This window comes from Manihot esculenta, chromosome 6 (genome assembly GCF_001659605.2).
Source record: "Manihot esculenta cultivar AM560-2 chromosome 6, M.esculenta_v8, whole genome shotgun sequence".
Lineage (NCBI taxonomy): Eukaryota > Viridiplantae > Streptophyta > Magnoliopsida > Malpighiales > Euphorbiaceae > Manihot > Manihot esculenta.
Genome location: NC_035166.2, coordinates 30,156,014 through 30,171,881, shown reverse-complemented (window position 1 = coordinate 30,171,881; position 15,868 = coordinate 30,156,014). Strand labels below are relative to the sequence as shown.

General features: G+C 31.8%; 1 protein-coding gene across 8 annotated transcripts; it reads left to right on the top strand.

Annotated features, from left to right (window-relative positions):
- The first annotated feature begins 3,193 nt into the window (after positions 1–3,193).
- LOC110616560 (myb family transcription factor PHL6) lies at positions 3,194–9,670 on the top strand. Of its 8 annotated transcripts, XM_021758961.2 has the most exons (11): positions 3,210–3,504; positions 4,334–4,434; positions 5,263–5,307; positions 5,443–6,366; positions 6,452–6,484; positions 6,655–6,856; positions 7,054–7,133; positions 7,228–7,267; positions 8,580–8,652; positions 8,789–8,858; positions 9,142–9,670. In XM_021758961.2, exons 4-11 carry the CDS (start codon positions 5,704–5,706, stop codon positions 9,463–9,465), a joined length of 1,485 nt encoding a protein of 494 aa, XP_021614653.1. In that variant the 5' UTR covers positions 3,210–3,504; positions 4,334–4,434; positions 5,263–5,307; positions 5,443–5,703; the 3' UTR covers positions 9,466–9,670. The 8 variants fall into 8 exon arrangements, with proteins under 8 accessions (XP_021614658.1, XP_021614656.1, XP_021614657.1 ...); XM_021758966.2 differs by lacking the exon at positions 4,334–4,434 and having other exon boundaries at positions 3,194–3,504; positions 7,057–7,133; positions 7,231–7,267; XM_021758964.2 differs by lacking the exon at positions 4,334–4,434 and having other exon boundaries at positions 3,194–3,504; positions 7,057–7,133.
- Positions 9,671–15,868: the final 6,198 nt, after the last annotated feature.

The window sequence follows — 15,868 nt, the reverse complement described above, 5'->3', positions numbered from 1 at the left end:
CTTATGTGGCTTTTTATAGTTGAAAAGTGTTGCCGTAGGTCATACTTACTGCGCAAGAGGTATTTTCTGCCCAAGTTGTGTCTGAAAAGGAAAGAATCGCGTTTTTCGGCTTCAGAAGGAAGGCTGCGCGCGAATGCTTTGCGGAAGGAAGTTGGTGCGCACGGTTTGGTCTTCGAAAGGGAAGGAGGCACAGATTGTGCTTCCTAAATAAGTTTAGATGCTGACCTTGCTTCCTAATTAGTGTAGAGGCTGCCCAAGGTGCTGCCCATACTCAACTTGTTGCCCAAGTTGTTACAGAAAATGAAGGTGGCGCGTAGATGGCTCTCAGAAGAGGAAAGCGCGCAGATTGTTTCTGAATAGGAAGAATGCACGAATTTTGATCTTCAAAGGGGAAGATATGTTGTCCATACATTCCTTTTTAGGTGGAGCCTCTTTTGAAATTCGAATGTTGAATGTAGAAGAGGAAGAGCATCTCTTTGAGATCTTGCTGCCTAAATAGGAAGATATGACTGCTGCAGTGTGTGCACATCTTTGAACAAGGAAAGAAAGATCTGCGATTTGAATTTCAAATAATCTTCTGACTAAACTTTCCTTGTTTGCTTTTGCTTCTGCACTTTCCTCATTTAGAAACTTTCCTTTTCTGGAAACTTTCCTTATTTGGAAACTTTCCTTTTTTGGCACTTTCCATATTTGGCACTTTTTGGCAGTTTTAAGAGCATTTTCTCCGGATTGTCTCTTTACAACTAATATCTGCAAAACATAATTAAAACCACAAAATTAAGCAGAAAAGATGTAAATAAACATCAAGAACATAATGATAAAATGGACTAAAATATGCTCTATCACCCACAATAGAATTACTTTGGGCGATAACTTTGCTGAAAGACTTTAATGTTGATGTTCCAATGCCCGTACTCTTGATAGTTTTATTACAATTTATATTCTTAAAAATTTAGTTTTATTTAAATTAAAAGTGTAAATGAATTAAACTGTTCGTGAGTTATTCGAAATTCGACTTTTAATAAATTATACGGAACAATTAGTTTTGTATTTTACGATAAATTTGAATCAAATCTAATTTTTGATCCCGACATTCGATAGAGACTCACAATAACTTTTTAGGAAGTGAATTTCGAGATGTACGAATTTCAAAAGGTAATTTCGAGAGGTACGAATTTCAAAAGTGTGACGAGAGTTACAAACCTGTTATAAAATTCGATATGAAAATTTCATGGATCAATTTTATATTTTAATTATTTTTTTTGAATACTTTTATAATTTTGCATATTATTTTTTTTCCTATTATAAACAGCCTACCATTAAAAACACACTTTTCAATAAGATGGTTCATCTTTCAGCCTATTTTTTTTATTATATTGTCTTAAATAAACTGTATTGATTAAAATTTTTGACGGAATCTAATTAGTCATTTATCAATAAAAATTCAATTGGGTTCACCTCGTTTTCTAAACGAACTGAGCTAGATCTCATTTTTTAGACTCGTTTAATAAATGAGTTGAATTTGAGCTTAGCAGTATTCGGCTCATTTAGACTCGTGAACTCGGCTCTTTTTTAAATTCCTCACGAGCTGACTCGTGAACATATTTGCGAATAAACTCGTGAACAGACTCGCGAACAAACTCTTAAATATGCTTATTCGCCAACACTAATTCCGCATCAAAAAGTTGAAGAAATATGGAGGATTGTGATTTCTCTATAAAAGGACAACCATTCTACATTTCTTTTCATTAGTTTTGAGTTTGAGAAATTTCAATTAAATAAAAAAATTTGATTTAAAAGTCTCTTATTAATCTTATAATTTAAATTTTATTTTTAATTTAAATTTAATTATAATTTAAATAAATTTGAATTATATTAAGTTTGTTTATAATATAATCTAACTCAAATTTGAGTTTAAATTCGAACTTTATAAATGGAGTAATGTGATAAATGAGTTTATTACGAATTAAGTTTAAATCGAATTCGAGTTTAATATTTATTTTATCAATTATCGTTCGAGTTTATAAATAAAATTTGAATTTAAATTTTTAAATTTATTTTTTAATCGAGTTTAAACTTATTAAAATTTAATTTCATCGGATTGAATTAAATTCGTAATTTGAATGCAGAAAAAACCATGAGGTATATTGTTATTTTATTAGGAAAAGAAATCAGCCTGATTTACTTTTATAATCAAACTTTGTCATACATAATTGCGAGATGAGATCAGCAAATACTGACAATAATGGAACCTAATAATGATTTAATTTTTATTAGAGAGGGGAAAAATAATAGTGGTGTAGAATGATTTCAAGTAGAGAGTTGGGTTTTAGGTCTGATTGATTAAAACGATGATAGCCAATAACAAGTTGCATATAAATATAATTGAGAGTAGAAATCAACGGCCAGGCCCCACTGCTTTATCTTTTAATCATACAAATTTGCGTGATGCTTTTCTATTGTTCTACCCGTTGCAGTCTTTTCGGACGCTTATATATGATCTACCCATTGCCGCAATCCAATTTCTAACACTTATAAATACCAAATGCATTATTATGCAAAATCAACTGTTTCAACCCCTTTTAATTTCTCCCTTATTAAAAAAACCTTTTTATTAATATTAAAATATATTAACTTTTAAACAAAAAGAAAAAAAAAAAGATGATTCCTCCATCCACTTTTCATTTTGTTTAAACTTTCTTATGGGAGAAAACAATTAAGATATCTAAATTATAATAAAATAATTTTTAATTTTACTAAATTCTTTTATTTCATATAATTACTCAAATTTCAATAATTTCTTTTCTGTTAATCTACTAATAGAAAAATAATATAATTAAGAGAAAGAAAAAGTAAATGATAGAATAAATTTTAACAAATTCTAAAAACAATCATAATGCTTAGTATATATAAGGATAAAGCTAGAAAAGAATTAATTTTTGTTCCTTAGTCTTATTAAAATAATAAATAATTTTAAGTAAATCAATTTATTAAAGAATGATAAATAAAAATAGACGTAAGGTGTATATTATTATTTAATTTAATTTAATTTTGGCTGAGGAAACCATTGAACTGGAGGAACTAAAATACCTTCTATTGGTGCGTAACTTGCACCCGCCTCCAGAGCGGTTGAAACAAACCAGTTGAAGACATCCTCATTCCTGAATGGCGATTGGTGACTTATCCTTATAGTTCACTTGTTTTACTGATTGGTACCTGCAGCCAAAGCCCAAAGGTGAAACGCCAATGCCAGCGCCAGCCGCTTCCTTTCAAGCTCTACTCTAGGAAACCAAATACCAAATTATTTTATTTATAAGGAAAGAGATTTTGGATTCCATTTTATTACAAATAAACAACGTTGGATTCGAAGCAACTGCCACTCGATCATTGTTTGGTCACTACCAAAATCAAAAAGATTTTCTGTCTTTCTATCTTATTTTCCTCTCACTACGCTTAATGGCAAGAACGATTACGGAGCATAAGAGCAATATCGACTAATCTCAGGTTAAATCTCTTCTACTCATCTCTTTCTCTATCTGTTTGCCTTTGTCTATATGCCCTTTATCTATCTCTTTGCTTGTTTCTTCTTTCCTTTTTTTATTATTTTTTATTTTTTTATTTGAATTCTTGTTCTCTGGAGGATGATTTCTTCATCTTCTTATTCTTAACCCTTTTATTTATTTCTTTACTTAGTCTATTGTTCTTTTGAGTGGAAAATTTTTTCCATTTTAGACTGTTAATTCTTGCTGGTTTCTTTTGTTGGGTGTTTATGTGGTAAGTCGTTCTCTTGTTTACATCGATTTTTTTCGAAATGCCATCCTGTTATCGTTCAAATACTTATTTAAAATTTAAATATAAAATTTCAAGATTTCATCAATCTTGCTTAAGTTTGTTGTTGATTTTTTTAGTTGTTAATCATAAAGTACTCATAATTTACTTGATTTGAAATGTATTTTAGTGACGACAATATGGAAAAATATAGCAATCACAGAAGTGGAAACTAGAATGATGGGTTGCGTGTAGTATAATGTGAGTGAGTTGTGCTCGTGTGAGTTTGATTTTCATCTCTGACTAAAAATTTTGTACTTGAATGAATAGTTATGCACTTGTACAAGCTAATATATACGGCTCAAGAATGCTCTTGGAGTTGGATTAATTTATCTTCGGCTTTCTTCTGGGTAGTTTTGATACAGTGGACGTTTGTAGCTACTCTCAAAACATACAGATATTTGTATCAGTAAATCTAGGATTCACACACGTCCTTCGGTATTTGTTGACTTTGAAATACAATACGATGATGGTTGTTAAACTTTATGGGTGGTTTTCGTAACAGGTGACCAACAGTTTTGGAAATCTTTCAGTTAGGAAATGTGAGAGAATTAGAGGATGTGGGGATTGCTCAAGAAAAGGATTGCGAGGATCTTAGGATTAATGGTGTGTAGATGGAATACTCTGCAGTACTAGCATTTCAAAGCAAGGATATGGGACATGTTGCCCTTAGTATCTTCATTTCTATTGCTTGCAATGCTTACCAATTTGTATTAGAACAACATTGATGTTTTTAACGGGATTCATTTAACTTCAGATCCTAGTTCCTTTCTTCACTGTTTGAACTCTTTTAAGTTTCTCCTCTATTTTGTTTTTGGATGAATCGATTCATGGGGACTGTTGAACGGTGGGGGATGCTTTTATTCGCAAGGTAGTGTTAGCAACCCAGTGGAAGGTTTGGTGTCCGAGTACTGCAGAATGCTTGAGATCAGTGATTCCACAAATGCCAAACTCCTCGCACATGTGTTTATCTGACCGAGGGGTTGATGTGTGTGGACACGAAAAAAAATGCTGAATAGGAGTTCCTATTTTTCATCTAATGTTTTTTTTTTTCATTTTTTTCTTCTCCTTTTTTCTTCCTATTTGTTGTTTTTATTTTAGAGTATATAGGTGATTTGTTTGACAAAGAGCAATTGAGGCTTTGTCGACGCTTAGAAGGCATCTATCATGGGCTGGTATTGGGGTTTGTTTTTAATGTCGGTGCACAATTGAATCTGCCTCTTCTTGGTACTTAACTGCGCTTTGCTCTGTAAGTAGTTTTACATAGGGTAGTCACTGGCCGCTTATGTGGCCAAGTTGTTTGCCATCATTTTGGTCTTAATATGGATTGATTATCCATCAGATGGCCATTAAAATTTCTGAGCAAGAAAAATGGATTTATTGTGGATTTATTGTGTATTTCCCAATGTTGACAAATACTTGTTATGTTTGCAGAAGTAGCTATAGATCGGATGGAGTTCCTTTGGCGTACAAATACATGTGAGTTAAGTTTGCTGTAAAATATAGCAGATAACTGAATGATAATTCTTTGTTGATGAATGAGCTAACATCAACAGTGCATACCTTATTGCTAAAGGAAGTTTTTGGCTTAAAAAATGTAATGCATTGGTGCAGGCTGCTGAATGGGAGAGAATAAGGGGGAAGTGCTTCTTATGTAAAAGCTGGAGCTGTGTGATTCTGCTGGTTGATTTGGAAACTTTAAATTTGACCATATGTTGTTTCTTCATTGTTCCTCCATATCACTTTTTCTACTCAGACACAAATAACTAAGGATTTTTCGGTGTACAAGTAAGGTTCAATCTCTGAAGGTATTCTACCAAGTTTCTGTCGTATTCATATGTTTATTTGATAGGTGATAAAAGTCGGGTTGCCACTATGAATCGCAATGATGTTGGCTCTGCAACGAAAAATGAGTGTAAAGGAATCACACAGCCATATTACACCACCATATCCCCAATTCATGACTTTTTTAGTATCGAGTCAGAAGGTCAAAGTTCTACAACAACTGAATGTTCTTCATGTCCATCTCCTCTCATACGAACAGAATCTCTGAGTTCTCCAAAGAATATGCAAGCATCTACCGTCCAACCTGTGAAGTATAGTTTAAAATCTGGACCAGATAGTCCTCCTCCTGTTTTTCACGTTCAACATTCTAAGAGTACATTTCAACGCTGTTCGGTGTTCTGCACCAGTTTATACCTTTCATCATCATCAAGCTCTGAAACTAATCGGCCGCTTGGAAATTTGCCATTTCTTCCACATCCTCCCACGCACAGCCAGTCCGTGTCTGCTGTTGGTTCAACAAAATCTCCCGCGCTTTTCAGTTGGGATATAAGTGGTTTTCAAGTCGAAAAGGAGACTTCAGATGCTTTTGTGAAAGACTTCCTTAATTTGCATGGAAATGCTTCTGAGGGTAGCTTTCATGGTATAACTAGTGCAAGCGACAATTTGGCTCTTACAGAGCAATTGGAGCTACAGTTTTTGTCTGATGAACTTGACATAGCCATTACAGACCATGGAGAAAATCCCAGGGTTGATGTAAGTACAGTGTAGCTACCGTTTGCTATCTTCCAGTTAAAACTGACATACTGAAACAATATAAAAAATAATATTTTCGTAATAGGGACATGTAAGGTTCAAGGAGGACACTATAGAGGTGCTTCAGCACAAACACGATCTGTTCTTCAAAAAATTGAATTTTTTGTGGTGTATGATTTTTTCTCTGAAGTTTTTTGATTGAATTTGGAATAAAATAGTATGAGGTGACGGTGACCTGGATCATATTCAATCGGCTAATCCCTTTCTTTGGACACTGATGCTATTTAGGAAATATATGAAACATCTGAATCATACACAGCTATGGGATTGACATGCAATCAGAATTTTGCCTCTGTAGCCCCATCTGTTGATGATAATTCAAGCCTCCCCTCTCCTGGGCCAGCTACCATGCACAAGCCAAGAATGAGATGGACGCCTGAGCTTCATGAGTGCTTTGTAGAGGCCGTCAACAAGCTTGGTGGAGCTGAAAGTAAGTTATTCTGAATATATTACCCAACAAGTAAGTTCAGTGTGGTTATTTTGGTAATAAAGTCATAAATTTTATTAAGAATTTGACGATGATGGCTACATTGACACATTCTTAGATTGTAGGCTTTCTTGAGTTGTTGCTCCTTTTTCTTTTTTCTTTCCATACTCCTATGAGGAACTCTTTGTTTATTTTGAAAGTAGAGGCTACTCCAAAGGGGGTTCTAAAGCTGATGAATGTTGAAGGTTTGACCATCTATCATGTGAAAAGCCATTTACAGGTATTCTGCTAAAATTATCTTCGTTTGAGTGTTTGTTGATTTCACATGGTAGAAAGGTAAAAATTTTTCTTCATATCTTTTTTTTTTCTTCTAGAAGTATCGAATTGCCAAGTATTTGCCAGAGAGAAAAGAAGGTAATAGAAGAAAGTAATGGATATCATTGTCATTATCATTCTTTTTTTTTTTCATATGTCAAAGCTGTTAGAATTTGAGGAACCTCAAATCTGTTTCTTTTTACTTCTATTTTTGATATGCTGTTCAATTTACTGCCATCTTAGATGTGGCATGGGTTGAATATGCAGTTACTATGAAGTGTTTCTTTCTGCTAGTTGTTCATGCATTATTATACTGCATAAGTTAGAATTGTACCACAGAAAGGTCTCTGCATCTGCCAAGTTATTATAGTGCTCAAGGTGGAGGCCATGCCAGCAAACCTCAGAGTTGCAACAGTTTGAGAGGACTGAGATTAGTCCTGTTTGGGAAGGGGAGGGGGGAGGGGTGTGTGTGTGGAATTCTCCTATATTTACCCAGGGGGAAAGGAGTGGGGGGGGGGGGGGGGGGGCGGGGGCGCACGTTATTACTATTCCAAGTTTACAATAAAGCATTCAAGTATTCCTCACAGAAGTTTGTTAGACAGGTTTGGTTTTGCTATTTATTCTGGATTTAGATCTTCTATTTTTTCCCAAGTAGCATGAATACAGATTTATATTCTGGTATGGGCCTCAAATTTCCTTGTGGACTAGGAAACATGCATATAGTTTATCAGTGGTCTTACTCGTTCTATTAACCGAGTAAACATGTTACAGACAATCCACTCTGCTAATGAGTGACTATGGAATGATTTTCTTGCAAATGCTTTTGCCCCAGAGGACACACAGTACAACCTTTTTTAACTTGCCTCAAATATCTCATACTCGAACATTTGACTCTGCCACACAATTATCTATTCATTGTATTGTAAGCTCGTTCTCATATGAGAACAAACTCACTAATTCCTAAATTAAATATTTGTTATGAGATTCATGCAGTGTATGTGCACACTTAATTGATACAATACGAATTTCATATCAAACATTTAATTTAAGAGCTGCTGGCCTCGTTCATACATGAGAATGACCTTATAGTAACTGAACCTAACAACCAACGGCTATAGGTGGCAACTTTTTTCTGGGTTCATTTAATTATTTGTTCTTCTTATACTGCTCTTTTTTTTAAAAAAAAAAAAAAAATTCTGATTGGCAGAATTAAAAGCAAATATCTTCTTTCCTCTGTGAAATCATCAATGACAATGAGACAGCAACTTTTTCTGGGTCAATTGATAGTTTTTTGTTCTTTACATACTAATCATGGTTTTCGTTTTGTAGTTTCTTACTACGAGTTCTTACTGTTATCTGGGAAATCAAAACGTGTAGCTTATGAATCATTTTTCTCACTTTTGTTCTGTAGAGAAGAAGGTTTCATGCTCAGAAGAAAAGAATGCAGCACCCAGTTGCATAGAAGTTGATGGGCGAAGGAAAGGGTTAGTATCTTATACATATACAAACGTATATATATATAAACAAGTGTATTTTTCTTAATGGACTTTCACATGGATATCTTCCCTTTGTAATTACTCCATATTGTGATTTCTTTCGCCTTTTTTTCCCTTGTTACAGGACAATTCAAATAACTGAGGCACTGCGCATGCAAATGGAAGTTCAGAAACAACTTCATGAACAACTTGAGGTGTGCCATACATTAACAACCAGAATAAATTATTAAGACTTGGCGCGACAGATTTTTACAAAGCCAACTTTTAGTTAACTTTTAGATTGAGCTCTTTCATCCTTTGTTAGATAAATGGTTGGTCTTGTGTGCTTTCTCTCTCTCATGTACACTGACGTTTCATATTGTTTGTTTTTGAGAATATAAATACATGGCCATGTTTTCGGTTGTGCGTCGTTTTGGTGGGGTTGGAGCATTCTATGGATTTAAGATAACGATTGACGTTTCCGAGTTCTTGGCATAGGTACAAAGAGTCCTTCAGCTGCGTATAGAGGAACATGCAAGGTATTTGCAGAAGATCTTAGAGGAACAACAGAAAGCTGGCAGTGCGTTGCTTTCTCCCAAAAGTTTGTCATCTCAAGATTCTGAGCTGGTACAGCCTTCCTCATTGGAGGGTGCCCCGCATGCCCGCTCATCTGAGTCAAAAACTGACGCGTCATCACTTTCAAAGAAGAGGGCATCTGATAGAAGTGACTTTGAGCAACAAGCATGCGTTAAAAAGATGCATCTAGAAGAGAAGCCAGAATCAGCCGTGGAAGAGGTTGTGGTCGAAAATCCTGTGCAATAAGGATGGCTTTCTTCATTGACACTACAACATCGCCCATTTCCCGAATGCGGCAAAAATTGTGCAGCTCTTGTAGACTTGTGAATGTCTTGTAAAGTAGTAATTGAATTTAGATTTGCTTGATTTGTATCAATGGGCACATTTTGTGAATGTCTTCAACTCAAGATATGGTTTGAAGAAAATCAAGAACTTTAATATTTTAGAATCACTCGGAAACAAGAACATCATACTTGGCACCTGATTTCCCCATTGAACAGGTTCGCATTTCAAAACTTTGGGAAATGGCTCTCAATTCTAATTCAAAAACTTCCATTTTCTCTTTTTAGAAATGATCATATCCTCAAAAAGTTGAAGAGTTTACTGCTTTTTTTACCATGTCCTGCCTTCAGATCTCAATTTTCCAATCATTACTCTTGGGGGTGTGTAGAAAGATTAGATAACTGACTTTTCAAGCCCTGTTTGACTCGGGAGAACTATATTAACTAGCATTTACCCTATGATAGCTCACCTTAACAGTATTAAGTCTGAAATGAGAAGCAGCAGTATGATTAACCCATTAAATTACTGTGTTGATTGTTGAGACAGGAAAACCTGATAAAAGCAATGGATATTTGATGGTAAGTGCAATCAACAGAGAGTCGCTGTAAGTATTGAAACTCACCTCCCATATACTTGCCCAAAGATTTTTGTTTTCATTGTTAAGAGATCGTTTGTTGGTATTTTCATAACAAAATGCCACATGCATAGGATATTGCATAGAACCATTCCTACCCTGATTGCTGAGTTCGTATTCTTTCTTGTAATCCAGCAGATAATTTTGCTTATTATGCTTAGTGATAATTATTTATATATTTTTGAAATTATATATATTTTATTTCATTTTTTTTTCAGGCATTTATGTTTAGTTTTAAAATTTTTAGTTTTATATATATTATTATTTATTATTTTTACTTTTTTTTTTTAATTATTTTCATATGTTAAAGTAAATTGAGGGAGGCAAACTAAAAGAAAATTCTAAAAATTTAGAGCAATTCTAACAGAAATAAATAAAAACATAGTGCAACCATTTCTAAAAATAATAGTTTATATTGACCATCTGCTATTAAATACTTGATGAAAAGGATGCAAAACTGAGATTAATTCGTTGAGTTCTTTTATTACAGGAATTTGATATGAAAATTAGAGACAAAAAGGGAGCCGGGAATTTAGTAGCAAATCACCTGTCTCGGTTGGAACCTAAGGAAAAGCAACTTGAAATTGAGGTACCCATTAATGAGATATTTCTTGATGAACAGTTGTTTGTATTACTCTCATCTCGTACTCTATGATATGTTGATATAGTCAATTTTAAAGCCAGTGATGTTATTCCTTCTAATCTTAATTACCAATTGATGTTCTAGATGCAAAGAATATGATTTTATAGTGTGTGTAAGTTTAGATGGAGAGGAATGTGTCCCTCTCCTTTTATTCCTTTTCTTTTGTTTGCTAGTGACGTCTAATGGCCTCTTTGCTACAGTGTTACTTATCTCTGTCACGCAGGTTTGTACGTATGGGAGTGCCAGAGCCCCTCTCCATGCCAGGCGGCCATTTAATTCCCTCGACGCGCATGCGGGCAGGCTGTGAAGTGACTAGGCCTGCCATCTTTCATCACATCACATTACCGGGCTGAATTTCTTCTCATAAGACCTAGGCTCACAGACGACTTGACCTGCCCTGCACATTTGGACCAAGATTTAAGATGCTAGACTGGTCAACTAAAGGAGGCTCCATGGGCTTTTGGATTAGCGCCGTTTTCTTGGATTCGGCCTTACTCAAGAGTGGTGAGACCCGGTGGTCATCACCAACAGAAAAAGAAATTCATTCATGATTCTAAATATTATTTTTGGGAGGATCCTTACTTGTTTAAATATTGTTCTGATTAGATTAATAGGAGATATGTTTCTGATGATGAGCTTGAGAGTATTTTGAATCATTACTATATATTAGAATGTGGAGGTCATTTTAGGACCCAATAAAATAGCTTCTAAAGTTTTAAAATGTGGCTTTTATTGACCTAACCTATTTAAGGATGCTAAAACTTTTATTGCTTCATGTGACCGGTATCAAAGAACCGATAATATTTCTTATAAATAGGAGATGCTATTGACTAATATTTTGGAGGTAGAGTTATTTGATATTTGAGGATTGGACTTCATGGGAACCTTTCCATCCTCCTATTTTAATTAGTACATCTTAGTGGCAGTAGACTATGTCTCAAAATGGATAGAGACAATTGCTCTTCCTTCTAATGATGCTAAAAGTGTGGTTAAATTTTTAAGGAAAAATATTTTTACACTTTGGTGTCCGAAGAGCAATCATCACCGATGGTGGTAAGCATTTCTGTAAATATTATTTGAATTCTCTACTAACCAAATATGGTATTACTCATCGTATAGATGCACTATACTATACACAAACGAGTGGACAAGTGGAGGTATCTAATAGAGTTAAAACACATCCTTGAGACAATAGTCAATACTTCTAGAAAAGATTGGTCCAAAAAATTAGATGATGCATTGTGGGCTTACAGAACAGCATTTAAGACCCCGATTGGCATGTCCCTTTACTAATTGGTATTTGGAAAATTAAGCTTATTGGGCTACCAAGCTATTGAATTTCAGCATGAAAGCTACAGGAGAAAAGTGCTTATTGCAATTGAATAGGTTAGAAGAACTTCGTCTATATGTTTATAAAAATGTCAAGATATATAAAGAAAGAACTAAGAGATGACATGATAAACATATTGCTCAAAGTGAATTCCATGTGTGTCAAAAGGTTCTACTCTTCAATTTGCAACTCCGACACTTTTCAGGCAAATTGCATTCTAGGTAGTCTTAGTCTTTTTGTGGTAGTTCAAATATTTTTTCATGAAACGGTAGAAGTTAAAGATAAGGATTGCATATTCAGAGATAAGGATTGCATCTTCAAAGATAATGTTGAGAGTGGTTTGAAATGCGTAGAGCCTCCACAATTTTGACATAATAACATTGAATGAGTGATTCTAAATAAGTGCTACGATGAGGCAATCTAAATTGATTTTATTTTACTTTAATTATTTGTTTTTTTTCTATTTTATTAACTTAATTATTCATCTTTAATATGTCTTTTATTTTGTATTTTCCAGGACAAAGAAAGTCGAAAAAGAGAAATAAGAGTTAAATATTCTTCTTTAGTTAAAAAAAAAAACTAGAGAAAAAGCAAACAACACTGGATATACACATTTACCCCGAGTTTTTGGAATCAAACACGGATGAGTCTCGTGTTCTCTATTGTAAAGGAAAAAAATATATAGCTGTAAACAGTAAAAAACACGGGACGAGCGCGCAAATGGCTTTTGCCCCGTGTGTCGCTAAAACACTCTGTGTTTTGCTGATAACAGTGGGATTTTCTTTAAAAAATAAAAAAAAAAGTTTTAAAATCAAAATAAGCTATCGTGCCCTTTCCTTTTCCTGTTTCTTTTCTTCCTCTCTCTTTTCTTCTTCTCTCTTTTCTTCTTCCTTTCTGCTGAGCTTCCACCTTTCTGGTCGATAAAATAATAACAATATTTATAAAATTAATTAAAAAATTATTATATTATTTAGGAACATGTGATAATTTTTAATTAATTAATTTAATTTTATTTAAAAGAAATAGTTAATTATTTTAAAATTATTTATTCTAAATTTAATAATTAAAATTGAATTGTTAGCCAAATAAATCAATTAAATTATATGGAAGTGAAATCAAAATATCCTAATACTTAAATATTAATTATTTTAAAATTTTATTTTATTGAGTGTTTAATTTAATTTAATTTATTTAATTTTAAATTTATGATCATTCTTTATAATTGATAATTTAAATAAAAATTAAATTTATAAATATTTTAATATTTAATTTTCAATTTTTATAAATAAAATACCCCACTCTCTTTTTATTATTTAAAACAATTTTATACTTATGCTCCGTCAATAGCTATAAAGTGAAAAGTATGATTGTGGATTGTGGTTACTTGGCCCTGGAGGAAAATAGACCACCAACTAACCAACTAGTCAAAGGTTCTACATTCGTGCCATACAATTTTTTATATGCAATGTGTCATTAGAAAAATGATTCGCATTGGACTTTTAAGGATTAAAAATATAAATATTGATAGTCAAAAGTATATTTTTGAAATTTTAGCAGCACAAATGGACAAAAGGGAATGTGAACGTGACCTAATAATAATCCGTCTGAACAACGAGGTCAGCCTGAGTGGGCTCGACGACCTAATCAACAGGTTAATTAACATACCAGCCCACTGAAATCCAAATCCTCCCCGATTTTTATCCAAATAGCTTGGGTCAATCTTGCACTTCCATCACGATGATGATTATAAAATGCAGGTCACGCTGCTGATTTTTATTTGTTTCTATTCTGTCCACTTGCCAGCACTCAGCAGTTGCCCCAAAATTTGGTAAAATTTCATATACCTCCTTTTTCAATTTCAGCCCCACTGCACTAACTTAATCATGATTTAAAACTCCAACCCACTAGCGTGAAATTATTAACCAAGGCCAAAGGGAGCAACTAAACTTCATAACTCAGGTTTTTGGAAAATAAAAAGTTTCTTTTTTATTTATTTATTTTTTTATCATAAAATAAAATATAGTTTATATAATGTATTTATTTTTTTACAAGATTTTAAGATTTTTAATTTAATTATTTAATTATTAAATTTTTAAAAATATTTTCTATATTTTATAACACTTGAAAAATTGAATCAATAAAAAATATTTTCCTGACAAAAAAAATCATTTTAAAGAAAATAACTTTCACCTATTAAGATTTTTGTTAAAATTTTTTATATAAATTTATTAATAAAATTTATTTTTTAAAATTACAATTAAATAATAAAAAATAAATTATTTCTTATAAAAAATATTTTTCATAAAAAAATACTTTCTAAATATAAATTATTTTCTACATATAAATAGAATCAAAAAGTTCTATTCTTTTAACATAGAGCTTCTAATCTGTTTATTGTGTGATCAATTTTTAAAGAGTTGATGGATCTTGTTTAGTTAAATACTATGAGGTTGACATAATGTATTAAATGAAGTTAAACTTACAAAAAATATCCAATTAGTAATTTTTTCTTTAATTAGTCAGAATACATTAACTATAAAAATAAAAATAGGCAATATTCTAATAGCTTTTCCACATGTTTATAATTGTAGAAATCAAGAATTTAAATTTTAATAATATTACACTTTAAAATAATTTTTCAAATATAAATAAAAAATAATTTCACATTTATGACAAAAAAATAGATTTGATGAAATTATGACAAAAAAATTATGTAACTTTCATTTTGATCATTGAGGTTGGATTTGTTTAAGTGAAAAAATAAATTTAAAATTTATTTAGATAGAACATAATTAAAAATTCAGTTGAATATTATGATGGCGGTTGGATTAAACGGGAATATTTCACCGTCAATGTCAATTTCCGTTTTGTAATTCTAACAAATATATATATATATACTGATGATGCGCCCCCCTGGCCCCCTCCCCCTCTCCTTTTTTTTTTTTGTTTGTTAATGCTACTTACGCAACGCAGAGTGACTTACATAATCTTTTTACTTCTTTTAATTAAATAAAAATAATTTTAATTGTTATTTATAATAAATAATGATACAGATTACGTAATTCTTATTTAATAACATATTGCTTATAAAAAACAGCCATTCAATTCTGACTAATATACCTATAAATTAAATATACAAATGTGGAAATGGGATGGGAGAAGCAAAATAAGATGTTGAATATATACGTTTTTTAACTATAATTTTATTTTATTTTTTCTTTTGAAAATCTTTAATTTAACTATATATTTCTTTTGAAAAATAATTTGATCAACTAATTATACTGATTTTCCATTTAAACTCAAATTTTACTATTATCTAAAATAAAATTTTATAAAAATAACTAACTAAAAATATATTAAAAAAACCATAAAATAATAATACTTTTAGTGATGTATTTGAATTTTTTTTTATGTAATTATATAAATGAAAGTTTTATAATTATAAATAGCTTAATTTATTTTCCAATTTTTATGAATTTCGTACATTTATAAAATATAATATATTGTACATTAAATACATAATAAAAAAATTTATATATTTTAATTTTGTGTTAAATGCAATATATATTTAGTTAATATAAGCATTTCAAGTTTTATTATTATTTTTATATAATTTTAATATATTAAGTTTTACTGATAATGACTATAATTCTAATACAATATGATTATAATGGTTGTAAGAAATTTTAGTTAGATAAAAAGTAATATTATAATAATAATAATTAATTTTGTATTATGATACTAGCTATTAAAACACAAT

Bases quoted from the DNA above. Each gene is read 5' to 3' on its own strand.
- LOC110616560 (XM_021758963.2), top strand. From the start codon at position 5,704: ATGAATCGCAATGATGTTGGCTCTGCAACGAAAAATGAGTGTAAAGGA. The intron at 6,485-6,654 runs GTGCTTCAGCAC...GATGCTATTTAG, and splicing joins TCAAGGAGGACACTATAGAG to GAAATATATGAAACATCTGA. The intron at 6,857-7,053 runs GTAAGTTATTCT...TTATTTTGAAAG, and splicing joins CAAGCTTGGTGGAGCTGAAA to TAGAGGCTACTCCAAAGGGG.